Genomic DNA, 19815 nt, shown 5'->3' with positions numbered 1-19815 from the left:
CACGCAGGGCATTGGATATGTGTCCAACTTCGAAGCCTCATTGACCTTCCGGAAGTCAATACAGAACCGGATACTACCATCCGGTTTAGGTACCATTACAATAGGCGAGGACCAATCGCTATTGGATTCCTCTATTACCCCAAGTCGAAGCATTTCTTTCACTTCCGCTTCTACAACTTGCTTCCTAGCTTCGGGGATCCGGTAGTGCCGTTGTTTAACTATTACTCCTGGGGTTGTAATAATGTTGTGACAAGCTAAGTGAGTTTTCCCAGGCATAGTCGAGATGACATCTTTATTCCTAGTCACCCAGTTTATCTAGATCCACTTTCTGCATTGTGGAGAGTTGGTCCCCATACAGGATCATCTGGTGCCTGGAAGTTTGTGAAGTGTCTGGACCAAAGTCGTCTTCTTGGACCAGACTGCAGGTCGGAGCAGCCCATTTTTTAGTAGATTCACATGGAAGATCTGGGGCCTTCTTCAGTTTGTCGGGTTGGGCCACTTTATAATCCACCGGGCCCATCTTCTCCAGTACCCCATATGGGTCTTGCCAACAGGACAACAATTTACTTTCTGAAGTCGGTAATAACACTAGTACGTGGTCTCCCGGCTGGAAGACACGATGCACAGTGGACTGGTTATATTGCCGGGCTTGGGTAACCTGGGCCTTTTCCAGGCATAGTCGGGCAGCTTCCCCTGCCCTCCATAGTCATTCCTGCATCTTGATCACATAGTTGGCCAAATTCCGTCCAGAGTCTGGTTCCTCCTCCCAGGTTTCTTGTACTACATCCAGGATTCCCCATGGTCTTCTACCATACAATAATTCAATCTGTGAAAATCCAGTCGAACTTTGAGGGACATCCCGAATGGCGAACAATATATATGGCAAGGAGAAAGTCCCCAATTCTTGCCATCTTCCGCAATGAACGTCCTCAGTATCTGCTTGAGAGTTTTGTTAAAAAGCTCCAAGAGCCCATTAGTTTGTGGATGGTAAACTGATGTTCGCAGGATTTTTACCTGCAATAATGCGCAAACTTACTTCATCACTTTAGAGACAAACGGGGTCCCTTGGTCGGTTAATATCTCTTTGGGTAACCCCACCTCGGAAATCACCTCTACCAAGGCCATGGTTCAGAGTAATTGTTCAACCTTGGAATTATCTTTACTTGTCTAATTGAAAGCCTAATGAGTCAATCAATTCTTTGCGCACTATTAACAGCTGTTTAAAAAGAGGATTAATGAATCATTTGGAAGGGTGTCAAAACTTTTGCACAGGCTATATTCATTTTTTTTATTATTGTTAATCTGTTAAAATCAGCAAATAAAGTTCTTCACTTTTTATTGCCAAATTATTATGTCATGTTTATCTTTGTACTATGTAGACATTGCGTCAGCTTCTGTTCACTTTGAGATTCATTAAAACATACAATTTGACCAATTTGCACACAATAGGATGCATAGCCTCCAAAAGCACAGTACTCAAATTGGGGTTTCCCTAGCAATCTACAGAAAGTCATCTATTTGTTTTTGTTTATTTGAAAGCATTTATTACCCACCCCTCCTACATTCAGAGCAGGGTAGAATAAGAACTATACAATCAAACAAGCAAGATAAAATGGAACATTACATCATTCTTCCATGGGGGGGGAGGGCAGCACAAAAAGAACAGGGGAGTTCACTCTAACATTACAGTAGTATGGCCAAAAGACAGCTATGTAGTCTTCCCTGAGGAGGGATATGTTGTGGGTAATCGTCACTTTTATTTGGGAATGCTTTTTTGAAGAGGAAGGTTTTTAAGGCTTTTTTAAAGAATATTCTCTGAGACATCTTACTTCCTTCGGTAAGCTGTTCCATAGGAGAGGGCCTGCAGAAAAGAAAGCTTTAAGTTTAGGAGATGGGACATCTAATAGTAGTAGGTTTGCTGATCTGGGGAGGTCGTGAGGAAGTGTGAATTTTTTATTGAAGAAATCCAGGGGGAGTGTAAATTATAAATAGAGGAGTGTATGATCATAGCGAGTTTGTACTGAATACAGAAAGAGATTGGGAGCCAGGGTAGTGATCCAAGTACAGGAGTGATATGTTCGTGAATGAGAGTGCTAGTTAGGAGAATTGCTGCCAAGTTTTGTATAATCTATAGAGGACAGGTCATATATAATGGTAGAGTAAGTTACAGTAGTCTATACCGGAGAATAGTAGGGATTGAAGGACCTATCAGAAGTCAGTGTTCAAGAAGATGACGGAGTAGGCGTAGTTTGTAGAAGAAAGAGTTGGTAATGGTTCTTATATGGTTGCGCATAGAGATGGAGGAGTCAATTGTGACACCCAAATTGCATACATTTTGGGAAATAGAGATAGCGTAGGTATCTAATGAGAAGTTTTGGGTGTGTTTTTCAACAGGAAAATGTGATAAAACAATGATTTCTGTTTCAGAATGTTAAGGGCTAATTTATTGTTGTGGAGCCATTTTTGGATGGTTTTAAGACTGTAAGTAGGTAAGGAAAGATTCTGTAAGGGCCCATGTTTCTTTCAGGGGAAAAAAGAATTGGATGACATCAGCATAAACGTTATAGTGGACTCCAAGGTCAGCAAGGGTGCAGCATAATGGTGTAAGGTAGAAGTTAAATAAGGCTGCAGAGAGAGCACACTCTTGGGGAACCCCAGAGCTCAGAGACATCTCGAAGGAAGTAAAAGAGTCAATATGGACTTGTTGAGTCCTGTTATTGAGGTATGAAGAGTACCAGGCCAGGACAGCACCAGTTATACCAATAATATCTCTGTTTATTTCTCCTGGTGATACCCCTTCTTTTACACTCAAGCATGCTGTTAGCTTTCCCTGCTGCTGTATTAATCTGATTGACAATCTTTAGGTCATTCAAATGGCTACTCCTAGGTCCCTTTCCAGTGTGCAGATTTCAGTTCAAGGCCTCATAACTCATACCAGGGCTACTGGATTTCTGCACCCTTGATGCATGATTTTACTGATGGAGTAGCTCTACTTTATGGGCTTAATTTAAGCCAAACGGAGGCTGTAGGCATCTACTGTCCCCATGAGCATTAGTCAGATATTCCAGCAATTTTCATTTAATTACAAGAAAACCAGTATAATAGTAGGGTAGATAATGCCCATTACAAGGTTAATGAAAAGTTTATAGATGCAAGCTTTCAGACTTCCTAAGGTATCTTTCTTAGGTAGTGTCTGATTTTATAATTGTTGCATGTGATCTTTTTTTCTTTTCACAGGCCACTCTACTAAAGAACCTGACATTATTTCCCTTGTATTTTTACAAGGCAGATTAAATGTTGGTTGCATGATGTAGACTTCTTGTTAATGACTAAGGTAAGAAGTTCTCAACTGGACAGTAGTTTGTGAGCTGTGCAGTTCTAGTTGCCACATCTAAGAAAAGATATACTATAGTTGCACTGTAAAAGGTAGAGAGAAAGGTGACCAAAATGATAAAGGGGCTGGAATGGCTTCCTTATGAGGAAAGGCTAAAGAGGTTAGGCTTGTTCAGCTTGGAGAAAAGATGGCTGAGGGGGGATATGATAGAGGGTTATAAAATCATGAGTGGTATAGAACGGGTACATGTAAATTGGTTATTTGCTTTTTGAAAAAACACAAAGACTAGGGGACACTCCATGAAGTTATAAATAGCACGCTCAAAAGAAATAGGAGAGAATTCTTTTTTACTCAGTGCAGAATTAAACTCTGGAATTCATTGCCAGAGGATGTGGTTAAGGAAGTTGGCGTAGCAGAGTTTAAAAAAAAGGTCTGCACAAGTTCCCGGAGAAGTCTATAAACTGTTATTAACCAAGCAGACTTAAGGAATAGCCACTACTTATTAGAGATGAGCTTTGTTTTTTTCTACCGTGTTGTTTTTTGAGTCTGACGCTTCGGGGTAAAGTTCGTTTTTCCTCGGTTAGTTTTTGGAAAAACGAACAAAAAACTAAGCAGGGAAAAACGAAACGGGCCCAAAAAACGAGGCGGAAAAACAAAGCTCAAAAAAACCCACCCCAAGCATTAAAATTTACTATAATACATTAAATACAACCCCTCCACCATCCCGATCCCTCCCCAAGACTTACTAACATCCCTGGTGGTCCAGCTGGGTCCTGCAAGCGATTTCTCCCTCCTTGCCGACAGGCCTGCCTCGCATCAAAATGGCACCGATAGCCTTTGACCTACTATGTCACAGGGGCTACCGGTGCCATTGGTCAGCCCCTGTCACATGGTAGGAGCAATGGATGGCCAGCGCCATCTTGTGCTCCTACCATGTGACATAGTGAGGGCAAAGGCTATCGGCGCCATTTTGATTACTGGCAGCCGACAGCAAGATTGCTCCCGCACCCCAGCTGGACCACCAGGGACGTTTGGCAAGTCTTGTGGGGGACAAGAGGGTCTCTTGCACTCGGACAGTCAGCTGCAGTAATCAAAATGGCGCCGATAGCCTTTGCCCTCACTATGTCACAGGGGCTACCGGTGCCATTGGTCTGCCCCTGTCACATGGTAGGAGCACAAGATGGCGCCAACCAGCCATTGCTCCTACCATGTGACAGGGGCTGACCAATGGCACCGGTAGCCCCTGTGACACAGCCTTTGACCTATCTGCGCCATTTTGATGCGAGGCAGGCCCGACGGCACGGAGGGAGAAATCGCTCGCTGGACCACCAGGGATATTAGTAAGTCTTGGAGAGGGATCAGGATGGGGGGGGGGGGGGGGGATTGTATTATAGTAAATTTTAATGCTTGGGGTGGTTTTTTATTTAAAAAAAATAAAATGTACCCCTTCCCCCGTACAAACCCGAAAAACAAAATTTCCCTGAAGTTCGGGGAAAATCCATTTTGGGGTTCAGGGCCCCCGACCCACAACAAATTAGGCAATTTCAAAAAAATTGCCTAATTCATGATAAACGAATGCACATCTCTACTACTTATCACTGCACAATAGCAGCATAGGATCCGTTTACTGTTTGGGATCTTGCCAGATACTTGTGTCCTGGATTGACCACTGTTGAAACAGGATGCTGGGTTTGATGGATCCTCAGTCTGACCCAGTATTGCAGTTCTTATGTTTTTATGTTAAAAAGAGTTGTACTTTGTATCATTTAGTTTCTGTTTGTCATTTGTTTGGGTGGGGGGGGGCAGCCAGGAATCCTACCGCCGCACACTCTTCCGGTGAAGCGGGAACAGCTGGTGGCAGATGCATGGTTTCACCTGAAGCTGAAAGAAGGCTCTGTTTTCCAGAGAAGACTGGAGGTAAGAAAGCTGTAGGGTTTTCTGTTCTGATATATGTCCGTACCAAAATTAATGAGGTCTTACAAAAATGTTTCATATACCTTAATCTTTTTTTTTTTTTTTTTTCCTGACAATTTCCCTCCTTTTGCTGAATGGTAATGGTCATCTCTTAAACCATGTTTCACTCCATTTCAGATAAAGCTCCTATTGTCTTACCAGGGCATGTTATAAGCCACAGTACTCAATTCATGGTATGGGGCTGCCAACCAGATTCTGTGTCATCATGAGATTATGCCCATTCCCCATTTTCTAACACCTATTACTAGTAACATTTTGTAGGACAAACAGACTATTCTGGGGTGAGGAGGTGAAAAATCAGTACTGAACTACCCATCTCATGATGATGTGGAATTTGGTTGGTCTCTGTTTCTCTCTTTATCCAGATTGCCTTTTTTCCAGCCACTAAGTCTGTAGCAGGCTGTCTAGTAAAGGTGCACCTCTTCCCTAATATAGGGATGAGCCCTGAAGCTCTTATAACCCTCTCCCCACCACAAAACTAAAACGTTGGAGAAGCTTGAGGTATTAGGGGAATTAGAAATAATAGTACTATCAATGCCAAAATAAACAATGAGAGTTAGAAATAAATAATTCTTGGAGCCTAGAAAATCAGTTTCAAAGCCCAGTTTCAAACGTGAACTGAAAACATGGCTCTTCAGAAATGCATATGATTTAACTTAAAATATCAATATGGTGATAACTTCACTGTAAAAAAAAAATCATAGATAATGTTAGTGTAATGAGCGATATAAAGTGCAACATGCAACTTACTGATTAATATGTGAAGGATAATGAAAGGGAAATTATGTATTACAAACTACTATCATAGCCCCCTTGATGTTGATGTGTTGACCTAGAATACGTATTTGCTGATGTGTTGATATAGAATATGAATGTTGACCCAGTATATGAATGCTAATTTCGTAAAACGTTGAGAACTTCTTTTGGAATGTCGGTATATAAAATGCCTAAAATAAACAAATAAGGCTGCTGCATCCATAGCGCACTTAAGAGGTGTACCTATCGAAGATATTTACAAGGCTACCAATTGGTCCTCTGTGCATACCTTCACCGCCCACTACTGTCTGGACTCCGTAGCTGCTCAAGCCAGTGCAGTGGGGCATGCCGTGCCACAGCACGCTCAAGTCAAATAGTCTGCTTTCCACAGTGGGATCCGGGTTGCGAAAAAAAAAAAAAAAAAATTAGAAAAGGTAAGGGAATGAATTCTATGCTTAACCCTCAGCTATGGGACTCCCCACAAATTCTGGCTTATTCAGCCCTGCTTATCGACGGAAAAAGCAAGTTTGCTTACCGTAAACAGTGTTTTCCGTAGACAGCAGGATGAATTAGCCATGATCTGTAGTGCTGCATCCCCTGGTGACACAGGATGGAAACTGTCTCTCCAAGCTATTAGAGCTTTTGCTCCACTGAGCATGCGAGGGGGTTCCCATAGGTGGGCATCACCTGCATACCGCCTCAGTCCATTTCAAAGCAATAAGAAGAAGGAAGAGTCTGCCGTCCAGGGAGGAGAGCGGGCATCTCATGGCTAATTCATCCTGCTATCTACGGGAAAACACTGTTTATGGTAAGCAAACTTGTTAAACATCCATTATTGCTAGGCTTTGGAAGTCTACTTGTCCCCTCATTTAGAGATTATTTTCCCATGTGATAGGCCCAGCAGCAGGGAAAACAGCAGAGGTGTATTGACCCCCCCAGTTGGGGCCCAGGAGCAGGATCTAGGAGAGGCAGAAGGAGAAAGAGGTAGGGAATGAGGAAAGTAAGGGCATAGGGCAAGGAAAGGAAAAATAGCTCCTGGGTGAGGAGAGAAAATAGGGAGAGGACTACATCAAGATGAGGTGGGGAGAAATGTGACCATGTACTTCTGCTGCCTACTTGCCCACGCCTCCTCTCCCCCCCCCCCCCCCCCCCCACACACACACAAAAAAGAAAAAAGAATTGTCGGGAATAGAGGCAGAAGGTAGGAGTACATGGTGAATAAGTCTTAGAGGAACAGTAGAGTCTCTGATACCAGAGCGATCAAACACTGACAAAACTGAACACACTAGAGGGGCATCCCTCCACCGGCCACCCATAGTGCTGCTGATAACCTAGTAGGGGCTGCCCCTTAGCAGTAGTCGCCATCTTCCAATCCTCCCTAGACAGTAGATCTGAATCTGGATTCTCCATACTTGGAGTACAGAGCACAGCAGCACAAACCACAGGGTCTGCTCATTGCATTTTTTTTTTTACTTTATAATGAAATATCTAGAACACATCAATCCATAACCATTATCTTTATTAAAAAAAAAAAAAAAGTGTATACAAAATCAAAATGTCAAAGTTCTCTCCTCTGTTTAAAATGTATAATAATCTTTCTGTGAAAGTGCAACAGGGACCTGATAAGACTGGACATCATTCAGCCGGTCCCTGTAACAGGCATATGCAGTCCCTCCCCTTCCTTAAGGCACCAAGGGCTGTAAGTGTCACTGCAGCGGAGGAAGAAGCCACAGAACCACTATATCGCATTCCAGTTCTGCAAGGCTTCAGGTCTGGATTCTTGTTACACAGAGCCACATGCCCCTGCCCTAGTGGAAGAAAAAGCTTTGCCTAACGGTGAATACTGGAGCCTGGGGAGAAGCTCCACCTTACAATAAAACTATGAAGGGCGAAGACACAAAACACCTAAATTCACTACAATTAGATACCTGCAGTCTGTTCCAGAGGCAAATTCCTTTTTAATTATTGCTCTGCTGGGCTGTGAAGGTAACTATTATTACATCCATCCCCATAGCAAGTGGCCAAACCTCATACTTTGCTAAGCGCGAAGTCTGAATGAGCCTCCTTTCCTGTCCATCATGTCTCCCCTAAACTGAGCATGAAAATGAGCAGAAAGCTCTGTGCAGTCCTGCAGCACCAAGAGGTGAATTACACAGTTTAAAGTTTCCAAACAAAACAGCAAGGAGATGCATCCAAAGAAACACCGGAACAGAAGCTAAATTGATTTTTACAGTCATCTTTTTAATTTGATATTTTACACAAAACTATTGGGACATATCTGATAACAGGCTGAAGCTCCCAAATTTGTTACAAAATGTGACTGCTATAGTGATTTACAGCAAAAATGTCATAGAACTTACATTTGTTATAGCAAAGGCTTACCAATAACTTAACATTATAGACTCATTTTAAAAAGAAAACCAAAAAGCATGCAGTAGTCAGCATATAAATATTAAATTTATATTAATGCCTCAGTGTGTTTAAGGCAACAGGTGGGGATTTATTTTGCCTTTTCGCCCTTAATTGTACAGTAGTTGCTGCTGCCTTTTGTTGGCCCCAGTAGGGGGTGTCATTTCATAGTCACAGCCTCAGCACCACTGTTTGGTTGCCACTATTGCAGCAGCACTTGCCCCCTCCCCCCGGGCCTCACAACCCACCAGATCTGGATAGAGGATCCAAATCTGGATCACACATGCTGCAGAACACACTGCTGTAGCCTAAGCTCCCAGGCCAGCCCAGCACACGGGAAGCAGAGGTTCATTCTCATTTACCAAATACTGCAGAAGCTATTTGTTTTACCTTTTGGAAAATGACTGCAGTTTGAGTTCATTTTCTGGGCCCTCAGCAATTGTACATCATTTAAGAATTGCATTTTATATAAAAAGGAATATGTATGCAACTCCATTTACAACATACCGAGGGCCCAGTGTACCCAAAAACTAGAATATCTGCTCCCATCACACTAAATTAAGGTTACCCGGTTTTCTTTTCTAATTTTCCTTTTTTTTTTAACCAGACCTGCAGTTTTCAGTAAAACCATAAAATGACAACTACAATCACTAGCAAACTATGGGAAAAAGCTCCACAATTTCTTATACCAATGCTTTGCTAGTTGTGCCTGAAGAGTTTAATCCCCATCCATGTCCAGAGGTGGAAGAAGACATACACGGGGATGGTGATGGGGAGGAGTAGACTGTAGAAACACAAGCTCGCTGTGCTGGTGCAGCCATGGGGAAAATCTTCCTCCACAGATGCCGAATAGAACAAACCAGCCAAGGACAGCAGTGGGATGAGCACAGTTAGCGTAGGTAGAGACAGGAAGGTGGCCATCGCCTTTCCCCGAACGCTGCCGGTTTAGGCGTGTATACGCTGCTACGCTTAGGGCTGGCTCTGCTCAGGATCTTCTTGCTTCTTTTCTTTCTGGATCATCCGTGCCTCCTGCGGCAACATGTTAGGCATCCCATCGATGATGGGGTATGCTATTCCCAGCTCTTCATTAATTAGCTCATTGGTGGACTCTTCATATCTAGACAAACAGACAGCAGTTTGAGAGTTCTCTCAGAGGCAAAACAAACATAACAGGTTATGAACAGGTGGCTGCTTGGCAATAGTGACCATACTATGATCAAATCTGAACTAATGACTGGAAGGGGGACAGTAAGCAAATCCAAAGCTCTCGTGCTAAACTTTCAAAAGGGAAACTTTGATAAAATGAGAAAAATTGTTAGAAAAAAAACTAAAGGAGCAGCTACAAAGGTAAAAAGTGTGCAAGAAGCGTGATCATTGTTAAAAAATACCATCCTAGAAGCATAGTCCAGATGTATTCCACACATTAAAAAAAGGTGGAAAGAAGGCAAAACGATTACCGGCGTGGTTAAAAGGGGAATGAAAGAAGCTATTTTAGCCAAAAGATCTTCATTCAAAAATTGGAAGAAAGATCCAACAGAAGAAAATAAGATAATGCATAAACGTTGGCAAGTTAAATGTAAGACATTGATAAGACAGGCTAAGAGAGAATTTGAAAAAAAATTGGCTGTACAGGCAAAAACTCACAGTAAAAACTTTTAAAAATATATCCGAAGCAGAAAGCCTGTGAGGGAGTCAGTTGGACTGTTAGATGATCGAGGGGTTAAAGGGGCACTTAGAGAAGATAAGGCCATTGCGGAAAGATTAAATGATTTTTTTGCTTCGGTGTTTACTAAAGAGTATGTTGGGGAGATACCCATTCCGGAGAAGGTTTTTCATGGGTAATGATTCAGATGGACTGAACCAAATCATGGTGAACCTAGAAGATGTGGTAGGCCTGATTGATAAACTGAAGAGTAGAAAACCACCTGGACCGGATGGTATACACCCCAGGGTTCTGAAGGAACTAAAAAATGAAATTTCAGACCTATTAAGTAAACATTTGTAACCTATCATTAAAATCATCCATTGTACCTGAAGACTGGAGGGTGGCTAACGTAACCCCAGTATTTAAAAAGGGCTCCAGGGGCGATCTGGGAAACTACAGTTAGCCTGATTTCAGTGCCAGGAAAAATAGTGGAAAGTGTTCTAAGCATCAAAATCACAGAACAAATAGAAAGACATGGTTTAAGGGAACAAAGTCAGCATGGCTTTACCGCAAGTCCTGCCTCACAAATCTGCTTCACTTTTTTGAAGGACTTAATAAACATGTGGATAAGGGTGAAACGGTAGATGTAGTGTACTTGGATTTTCAGAAGGCATTTGATAAAATTCCTCATGAGAGGCTTCTAGGAAAAGTAAAAAGTCATGGTATAGGCGGTGATGTCCTTTCATGGATTACAAACTGGCTAAAAGACAGGAAACAGAGAGTAGGATTAAATGGACAATTTTCTCAGTGGAAGGGAGTGGGCAGTGGAGTGCCTCAGGGATCTGTATTGGGACCCTTACTTTTCAATATATTTATAAATGATCTGGAAAAAAATATGACCAGTGAGGTAATCAAATTTGCAGATACAAAATTGTTCAGAGTAGTTAAATCACAAGCAGATTGTGATAAATTGCAGGAAGACCTTGTGAGACTGGAAAATTGGGCTTCGAAATGGCAGATGGAATTTAATGTGGATAAGTGCAAGGTGATGCATATAGGGAAAAATAACTCATGCTATAGTTACACAATGTTAGTTCCATATTAGGTGCTACCACCCAAGAAAGAGATCTAGGCGTCATCGTGAATAACACATTGAAATAGTCGGTTCAGTGAGCTGTGGCAGTCAAAAAAGCAAACAGAATGTTGGGAATTATTAGAAAGGGAATGGTGAATAAAACAGAAAATGTCATAATGCCTCTGATTCACGCCATTGTGTACAATTCTGGTCGTCACATCTCAAAAAAGATATAATTGCGATAAGGGGAATGGAACAGCTCCCCTATGAGGAAAGAATAAAGAGGTTAGGACTTTTCAGCTTGGAGAAGAGATGGATGAAGGGGGATATGATAGGTGTTTAAAATCATGAGAGGTCTAGAACGGGTAAATGTGAATCACTTATTTAGTCTTTCAGATAATAGGACTAGGGGGCACTCCATGAAGTTAGCATGTGGCACATTTAAAACTAATCTGTGAAAAAACTCTCTCTCAACGCACAATTAAACTCTGGAATTTGTTGCCAGGGGATGTGGTTAGTGCAGTTAGTGTAACTGTTTAAAAAAGGTTTGGATAAGTTCTTGGAGGAGAAGTCCATTACCTGCTATTAAGTTGACTTAGAAAATAGCACTGCTATTACTAGCAACAGTAACATGGAATAGACTTAGTTTTTGGGTACTTGCCAGGTTCTTATAGTCTAAACGTAGTGTGCTTGGATTTCAATAAGGCCTTTGGCACAGTTCCACACAAAACTTCTAAATAAATTAAGCACCCTTGGTATGCTTGGTAACAGACTGTGTCAGAAACCTGCTGCTTAGGTGGTGACAAAGGATAACAGTAAATGGTATTTATTCTGAAGAGGGAGCATTATTAGTGGTGTGCCTGAGGGATCAATCCTGGCACTGGTTCTTTTCAATATTTTTGTGAGCAACATAGCGGAAGGACTATTGGGAAAGGTTTGGCCTTTTGCCGATGATATCAAAATCTACAACAGGGTAGATAGCCAGGAAGATGTGGAAGACAGGAGGAGAGATCTAGCAAAGTTCGAGGAATGGTCTAGAGACTGGCAGCTAAGATTCAATGCTAATAAAGGTAGAGTACTGCATTTAGTCTGCAAAAATCCAAGGGAGAGGGTACAGTATTGGAGAAATGCTTCTAAGCTTGAAAGAAAAGTGGTGGGGTCTGGAAGAGATTGTAGCTGATTATCTTAAGGTGGCCAAACAAGTGGATAAAGTGATGACAAAAGCCAGAAAGATGCTTGGCTACTTAGGGAAAGGAATGGTTAGTAGAAAAAAAGGAGGCGATATTGCCCCTGTATAGGTCCCTGGTGAGATCTCATTTGGAATAGTGTGTACAATTCTGAAGACTGCACCTTTAAAAGGTTGGAGTCAGTCCAGAGGGTGGGCACTAAAATGATCAGTAGTCTTTGTTCTAAAGCATATGAGGATAGACAAAGATCTAAACAAGCATACCCTAGATGAAAGATGAGATATGATTCCATGAACAGGAGGGCTCTAGAACGAGGGGGCATGGGATGATGGTGAAAGGGGATAGACTCGAGTAATCCATAGAAATATTTATTTACAGAGAGGGTAGAAGATGAATAGAGCAGCCTTCCAGTGGAGGTAGTGGAAACAAATTTTCTGCCATCATGTTACTATGAAAGGAAGAGAGTCCTCTCTCTTTTCATTTCCATTATATTCACAATTAATGACTGCAATCCTATTTTTCATCCCCTAATCACGTCTCAGTGTGGGTTCTGGACTGGTCTGTCAGGACTTAAGAAAAGATATTAGTAGGCAAGATCTAATTGAACCTGCCTTATCAGCCTACAGACCAATCCAGACAAGTGGGATGTACTTAAGCAGTAACTATCCTGAGTGGGGCTCATCCTAGAGTTGTTTCTAATGCTGGGCTTCCCAAACCTACCCCACAGCCAGTTAGATTTTCAAGATATCCACATTGAATTAGCATGGGAAATTTTCATATCATGAAATTGCAGTATATACAAACTTTTCTCATCTAAATTCATTGTGGATATCCTGAAAACCCAAGTGGCTCTGAGGTCCCCAGGACAAAGGCTGTATCTCCTCTGTCTTGAAGATTCAGCCTATAGTGCTTTGAAAATGAATGCTATGCCAACCATGTGGCTGCCCTTTCAAATCTCTGCTGGGTCTACCAGACTATATTCAGGCCTTGAGGCCACCTGGGCCCTCATGGAGTGGGTCTTCAGCCCCTGTTACTTGCTGCCTAGTTTTTCAGCCACAGTAGTCTCCGGGCCAACACTCTTGTTTCCATTGGGTTGGCCGACACCCTGACCAAGTCATACAGAGAATAGACAATAAAGGGCACTGAGGACTAAGTACTGCTGGATTGTAATGCAGCTGGGTCCTCACCCCCAAGGGGACTGCTGCATTCATATGAGTAATGATCTTACTATATAGCGGCCACAAATGGCAGCTTGGAGTTCAAGGCTGGCTACTTCAAATGATCTCTTCAAAGCAGACTCCACCTTCCTATCCCTGTGCAGCTCCTCCTTCAAGCAGATTTGTGGTCCTCCTAATGGCTGCCACTATAGCTGCATCTACCTTAGGCAACCAGCACAGCTGTTTCTTTTGTTGCTGTTGTAGTGGGTATAATTTTTCCATAGTTCTGCCTTTAAAATGTTGCAACTGGGTATTACCACTCTAGTAGCAGCATTTTCATTATGGGTGCATGGAATGGGAATGCATTAGGAGGCTTCTGCACCCCTCTCAGTATTGGGTCCCTTTAGGCCCTTCCTGTCTAGGTTGGTCATCTTGCAACTTCAAGGCTTGGTAAACTTTAGCAGTTGGCTGCCCCAGTTCTTCACCAACAGCCAAACTGCTGCATGTTCTACTACTTTCTCCTTCCTCCTGGCCCTTTAGTCAGTCGATGTACCATATAATCAATATCTTCTTTATCTAAGATGGAGCCTTCCTGCAGATGATCCAATTTTGGTTTCTTGTGGTGCCTGGGCTCCATTTCTCTTTTCCTCCTGATTCTTCCTAGACTTTAGCCTGCAAAATTGCCTTGTGTAGTACCATCACAAAACCAACTGCATCACACTCCTCCAATTCTTGTGGTTCCTGTGCCAGGTGAGGGCTTGCCGAAGCGTGTCTAAAGTGCTGTGTCCTAGAGTCCTGTGGCAAACACTGCTTCTGCTGGGGCCTGGAGCTCCACAGTTGCTGTTACCTGCAGGCCCCCTTCCTATCCGGTCCTGCACTTGTTTCAGCACCACTGCAGCTCTTTCAAAAGGAGATGACTACATTTGCGACATGGTGGGCTCCACCCCCACTGCACTTCCTCCTGCATTCTATACCTTGCTCCAAACGTGGTGGAGGGGTGTTCCCGGTAAGACTGAAAATTCTAGATGAGACACCCCTGTGGGATACTGTTACTTACTTCATCTCTTTTCCTCTCCTTTTTTTTTTTTAGTTTCTTGAAGGGGAAGCATTGTCCAAGGAAAATCAAAGGATCTCATGCTCTGATTGCCCTAGGGAAGAGGTTCCCAAACCTGTCCTGGAGGATCCCCATACAGGTTTTCAGGATACCCACAATGAATATGCATGAAACATTTGCATGCCATGGAGGCAGTGCATTCAGATTTATGCATATTCATTGTGGATATCCTGAAAACCTGACTGGCTGGGGGTCCTCCAGGCCAGGTTTGGGAACCACTGCCCTAGGGGGTGGGAAGATCAGTCACCTTGCTGCTGTTTCATGCTCCAAAGCCCCTGCTTGGCCAAGGTCTCTCTGGGGATTAGGATCTATCCAACAGAACATTGCTCCAGGCACCTTCCTCTTCTGTCTTTTCTGCTGTCCTGGATTTTGCCTACCATCTGCTGTAGGCAGAGAACTATTGACAGGTCAAACATTTTTGCCTCCCTCTGCTGATACTAATAGGGATGAATCCCACTTGTCTGGACTGGTCTGCAGGCGATGAGGAAACCTTTTAAAATAGTAAAATGTTACAAGGGACAAAGTTGCCCTAGCTCTTAAAAGATTTCTCAGACACTTTAAGTTTTCTAATTATTTTTCTACTCCAATTATATATGTGTAGGCGTAACACAGGAAGCATGCAATGCATAGTGCTATATAAAAAAAACTTAGTAGTCATGAGGGTCATCAGTTATTGCACGGTGCACATGTGAACCATTTTTCTTGAACATGAGTGCTAAAGTTACAGCGCAGAAGAAACACCTTCATAAATAGGGGTGGTGAAATATTCTGTCACATCTAAAAAGCATATTCTGTTTAATGACTTTCCTGCATGGGAAACATTTTTCGATGGTAACAATTTTGAGCAACTAAAACAAATCTATGAAAATGTAGGGTGTAATAGATCAAATTGATAAACTAAAGCGTAACAAGTCACGAGGACTGGATGACATCCATTCCAGAGTCCTGAAAGAATTTAATCATGAAATTATAACTATTACTTATTTAAAACAGCCACAATACCTAAGACTGGAGGGTAGCCAGTGTAATGCTGAGTTTCAAAAAGGGTTCTAGGGGTGATCCGGGAAACTACAGAGCAATGAGCCAGACATCTGTGTTGGGCAAAATGGTAAAAGCTAGTCTTAAAAACAAAATTATTGGCCATAGACAGTGCTTAATAGGGATGAGTTAACATGGTTTTAGCAAAGGGAAGATGTACTTTACAAATCAATTATTTTTTTGAAGATAACACCAAACATGAGCTGGTTTGTATTGTGTATTTGGATTTTCAGAAACATTTGACAAAGTCCCCCATGATAGATTCTTCAGAAAACTGAAAAGTCACAGAATTGGAGATAGTGACCTACTGTGGACTGCTAACTCTGTAAAAGAAAGGAAACAGAGTAAGTCAGTTTTCCAAATGGGGAAAGGTTACTAGTGGAGTATCACAGCGATCAGTATGATGATCTGTGCTGTTTAACATAGTCATGAATGTTCTGGAAAAGGAACAATGAGTGAGGTGATCAAATCTGCAGATGAAACTAAATTATTAAAAGATTGCAAGGAACTGCAGAGGGACTTTGCAAAACTAGGAGACCGGGCATCTAAATAGCAGATGAAAAATAATTTATTTATTTATTTAAATAATTTATATACCGGAGGTTCCTGTATAATATACATATCACCCCGGTTTACAAGGAACAGTAACTGTCGCTACATTTAGCGGTTTACATAGAACATAATTAAAAACGAGGTAAACAAGTTTTATATTGAACAAATTAATCATAGTAAGCAAATAGTATAAAATAGTAAAACAGTTACTAAACATGCAGTTAATAAATAAATAACATGGTAATATGTTAGTCAACATGAAATATGTATATAGTCAGCATGAATATGTGTATATCTGGTTGTATAAAGGAAGAATATAAATGATCTGATTATCTGATTATAATGTGGAAAAGTGATGCACATAGGGAAAATAATTGCAACTAAAGGTATAAAATGCTAGGTTCCTGGGAGTCAGTGGTTAAAAAAAAACAAAAACCAAACCCAAATAGATTCTTCAAAAACGAAATAAGAATAAAACAAAATTTATATCGCCTTTGTACTGGTCCATGGTGTGATCACACTTTGTGTATTGTATGCAGATCTGATCACCCCCATCTCAAAAAATACTTAGTAAAACTAAAATGATAAAGGGAATGGAACTGATCCCCTATGAGAGGCTTTATAGGTTAGAATTCTTTAGCTTGGAAAAGGGACAGCTGAGAGGGGGGTATGATGGAAGCTTATAAAATGATAAATGGAGTGCAATGAGTAATTGAAGGACCAGTATTTACCTTTACAATGTCTAAAACAAGGGGACACGCCGTGCAAGAATAAAATTTAAAATAAATCACAAAAGTCAAGCAATGGAATCTGTTGTCAGAGGACATGGTCAAGGTGACTAGCATAGAAAGGTTGAAAAGAGGTTTGGACAAATTCCTTGAGAAGGATTCCCAGATCTAAAATTAGATTAAACATACATCCAGTACTTTAGACCCAGATTGGCCAGAATGGCCTCAATGGATCTTGGTCAGTCCTAGCATGACACCAGTTCTCAGATTAGAGCATAAAAGATTGCACTAAGATCAGGAAAGGGGGAAATGCAAATTTATTAATTTTTTTTTTTTAGTTTGGCTATAAGAAAGTTCCAAAGAGCCAGCAGGAGAATCAACAGCCTTAATCTGAGGCCTAACTAGAAACAGAAAAGGGTGGGGTCCCGTGTCTTCACCCTTCCTTTCTAGATTGCAGAAGCTATTCCAGTAACCTAGGGCTAGAAATTGATTGCAGTACCCACCAACAAGCAATGCAACAAGGTGTCTTGTGGGGGGTTGGGGGTCAAATTCCTTATTTCCTCTCTTGCCCCCCTGGAGCTCAGCTGCAGCCATGTCTTTCTAAGACTTCCATAGTAAGAGATGTGGTCAGGGTGCACAGGGCAGCAGCTGCGACAGGCACCTCTATAGCCCCCCCCCCCCCCCCCCCGAATTAAAATGTGTATTCAGCAGATACAGAACGTACATTTTAACTCTTTTCATCCTCTTGCACATTTCCCACAGGACGAAAGATTTAACTATTCCAGAAAGAATCCTCAAACCCAATCTGAAGTCCAGGCTGTGTATTTTGTGCGTGCATATGCCGGTAGCAGGAGAAAACAGACACCCAGAGATTGAGCGTCCATTTTCCCAACCGGCTTGACAGCCTGTTTGACAACCACTTCTCCTGTGCATCCAATACAGAGGAGGCACTAGGGATGCACATTTATCCCTAGCTCCTCTTTTAGCATGACCTTTCATTTTAAAATTGGATTGTGAGCCCAGAAGAGATGGCTGGGCACAGATTAGGAAAACAGGTACTCAACACTGAGTGCCCATTTTCTGTGCACATTTATTGTATTGGCTGGCCCCTGTGAGATCTTTCCTTTTGTCCAGCGTGCACTACCATTGCCACATTTTGTGTGTGTGTGTGTTTGTAGCGACAAGTCTGGGAGTTGGTAGGAAGCACTGCACTGGTACCCTAATCTCTGAAAGCACTCCTGATTCTACCTTGCCTCTTCGGGGGGGGGGGGGTGTTTCGGGTCAAATTCCCTATTTACTCTCTCGCCACCCCTTGGGTACAGCCATGTCTTTCTGAGACTTCCATAGTAAGAGACACTGTCGGGACATACAGGGCAACAACTGCCACAGACAGCTCTAACTCCCCCCCCGAATTAAAATATGTTATTCAGCCGATGCAGAACGCACATTTTAACTCCTTATGCATTATCCTGTGCATTAAAACTGCTTTCGTCCACTTGCACATTTCCCACATGACGAAAGACTGTACTGTTCCAGTAAGGATCCTCAAACCCTGTCTGACCCCTCTCTGCTTTTCTGCAAACTAGAGGGGAGGGGCTGGAAGCCAGGGAGAAATGCACGGCGAGTAAAGAGCCGAGAAACCAAGCTTGTTAACCAGAACATGCGAAAACAACAGAGAGGCGGCTTCACCCCTTTCTGCTCTGAGGGAAGGCGCCCCTGCATGCTTAACGTGGCTTCTTTTCGGCCGGGGGAAGCACCGACGGCTGCTGCCCAGAGTTTCTCAGGCCCTTCTGACTAATGACAGGCTAAGAGATACAAGCCCGACTCCCCCTCCCCCCAAAAAAAATATACAGTTGTCCAGCAACATCCGGGAAGGAAAGTCAGAGAAAGAAAGCTTCAGACAAAGCAATAACCTGAGAGGTTTGTGGGAGAGCGGACAGACAAGGATCCGCAGCAGCTCGGGGTTAAAACTCTTCTTGCTGCCGGCAGGGTCCTTAGGGCTCTGGGACGCTCTACGAGGCCCGGAGTGCAGGAGGCTCCGGATGGCGGCGGTAATAGACCGGCACGCGCCCAGCCCCAACATAGTCACCTCCGAACGTCCCCCGGGTTCCTTCCTGTTTGCCCGGTGCAAACATCTAACCAGCCCCACCCACAACACTGCCTGTCTGGCTAGTTCCTACTTACCCCGTTGCGCAGTGTAACTCCGCCCCTTCCCCCTATTAATCCGTGAGTTTCCCAGAAAGGATCTCAAATCTAGCAGCAAGACTGAGTTAAGGAGCAGGAGTTTCGCCATTTCAATTCTTTACCCTCCAGCACCACACAGGGTGTAGCGAGTCCGCTGGGGAAAACGTTAGCAATTTAGCCCCCCCAAATCAAACGTGTAATCTGATAACTCGGCACCATAGTATTTTTCTTACCAGGAAATGTGAACTACATGAGCCAACAGGCTAAAAAAAAATTAGATTAACCTGCCTGGTCCTCCAAAAAAAAAAAAAAAAATCAATAGCAAAATGCACCAAGCTGCAAATGAACTATCCCACCGAGCTGCAGAGGCGTACGAGGTGGAGGGCAGCTCTTTAGGAAGACGAGAGCCGGGACAGCATTCAGGAATATTATCGGGGAGGGGGGAGAAACAGGAAGTAGTGAGCAAACAGAATAAAATACAATAAATCTGGGCGAACCAGGAAATGTGAATAGAGGACGGGTCCTAAAAAGAAGGGACATTCAGATAAAGGTGTTGCCTGTATTTTTCCCCCTATTATTTTAAAAGCAGGATTAAATATAAAGGAAAGAGGCAGGGAAAACACCTGTACAAAGAACGTTTTTATTTATACATTTTGGGAAAA

General features: G+C 42.6%; 3 protein-coding genes across 3 annotated transcripts in view; 1 reads left to right on the top strand and 2 right to left on the bottom strand.

Annotated features, from left to right (window-relative positions):
• LOC115095690 (probable E3 ubiquitin-protein ligase HERC4) overlaps positions 1-19815 on the top strand; it is a 174021-nt gene that overhangs the window by 109779 nt on the left and 44427 nt on the right. The window contains exons 13-14 of the mRNA XM_029609747.1: positions 3271-3334; positions 5141-5251. Of these exons, the coding sequence (XP_029465607.1) occupies positions 3271-3334; positions 5141-5251 (175 nt within the window). The remainder of the gene's footprint in view (positions 1-3270; positions 3335-5140; positions 5252-19815) is intronic.
• PIGY (phosphatidylinositol glycan anchor biosynthesis class Y) lies at positions 8285-9425 on the bottom strand. Its single transcript, XM_029597930.1, has one exon. The coding sequence runs from the start codon at positions 9392-9394 to the stop codon at positions 9173-9175; it is 222 nt and encodes a 73-aa protein (XP_029453790.1). The 5' UTR covers positions 9395-9425; the 3' UTR covers positions 8285-9172.
• On the bottom strand, positions 9412-19092 carry PYURF (PIGY upstream reading frame). Its single transcript, XM_029597917.1, has 2 exons — positions 18883-19092; positions 9412-9590 (listed from the first exon to the last, which is right to left on the bottom strand). Exons 1-2 carry the CDS (start codon positions 19050-19052, stop codon positions 9443-9445), a joined length of 318 nt encoding a protein of 105 aa, XP_029453777.1. The 5' UTR covers positions 19053-19092; the 3' UTR covers positions 9412-9442.

The sequence above is a fragment of the Rhinatrema bivittatum genome, chromosome 1 (genome assembly GCF_901001135.1).
Source record: "Rhinatrema bivittatum chromosome 1, aRhiBiv1.1, whole genome shotgun sequence".
NCBI classification, from domain to species: domain Eukaryota; kingdom Metazoa; phylum Chordata; class Amphibia; order Gymnophiona; family Rhinatrematidae; genus Rhinatrema; species Rhinatrema bivittatum.
This window is presented reverse-complemented; position numbering and strand designations above follow the sequence as displayed.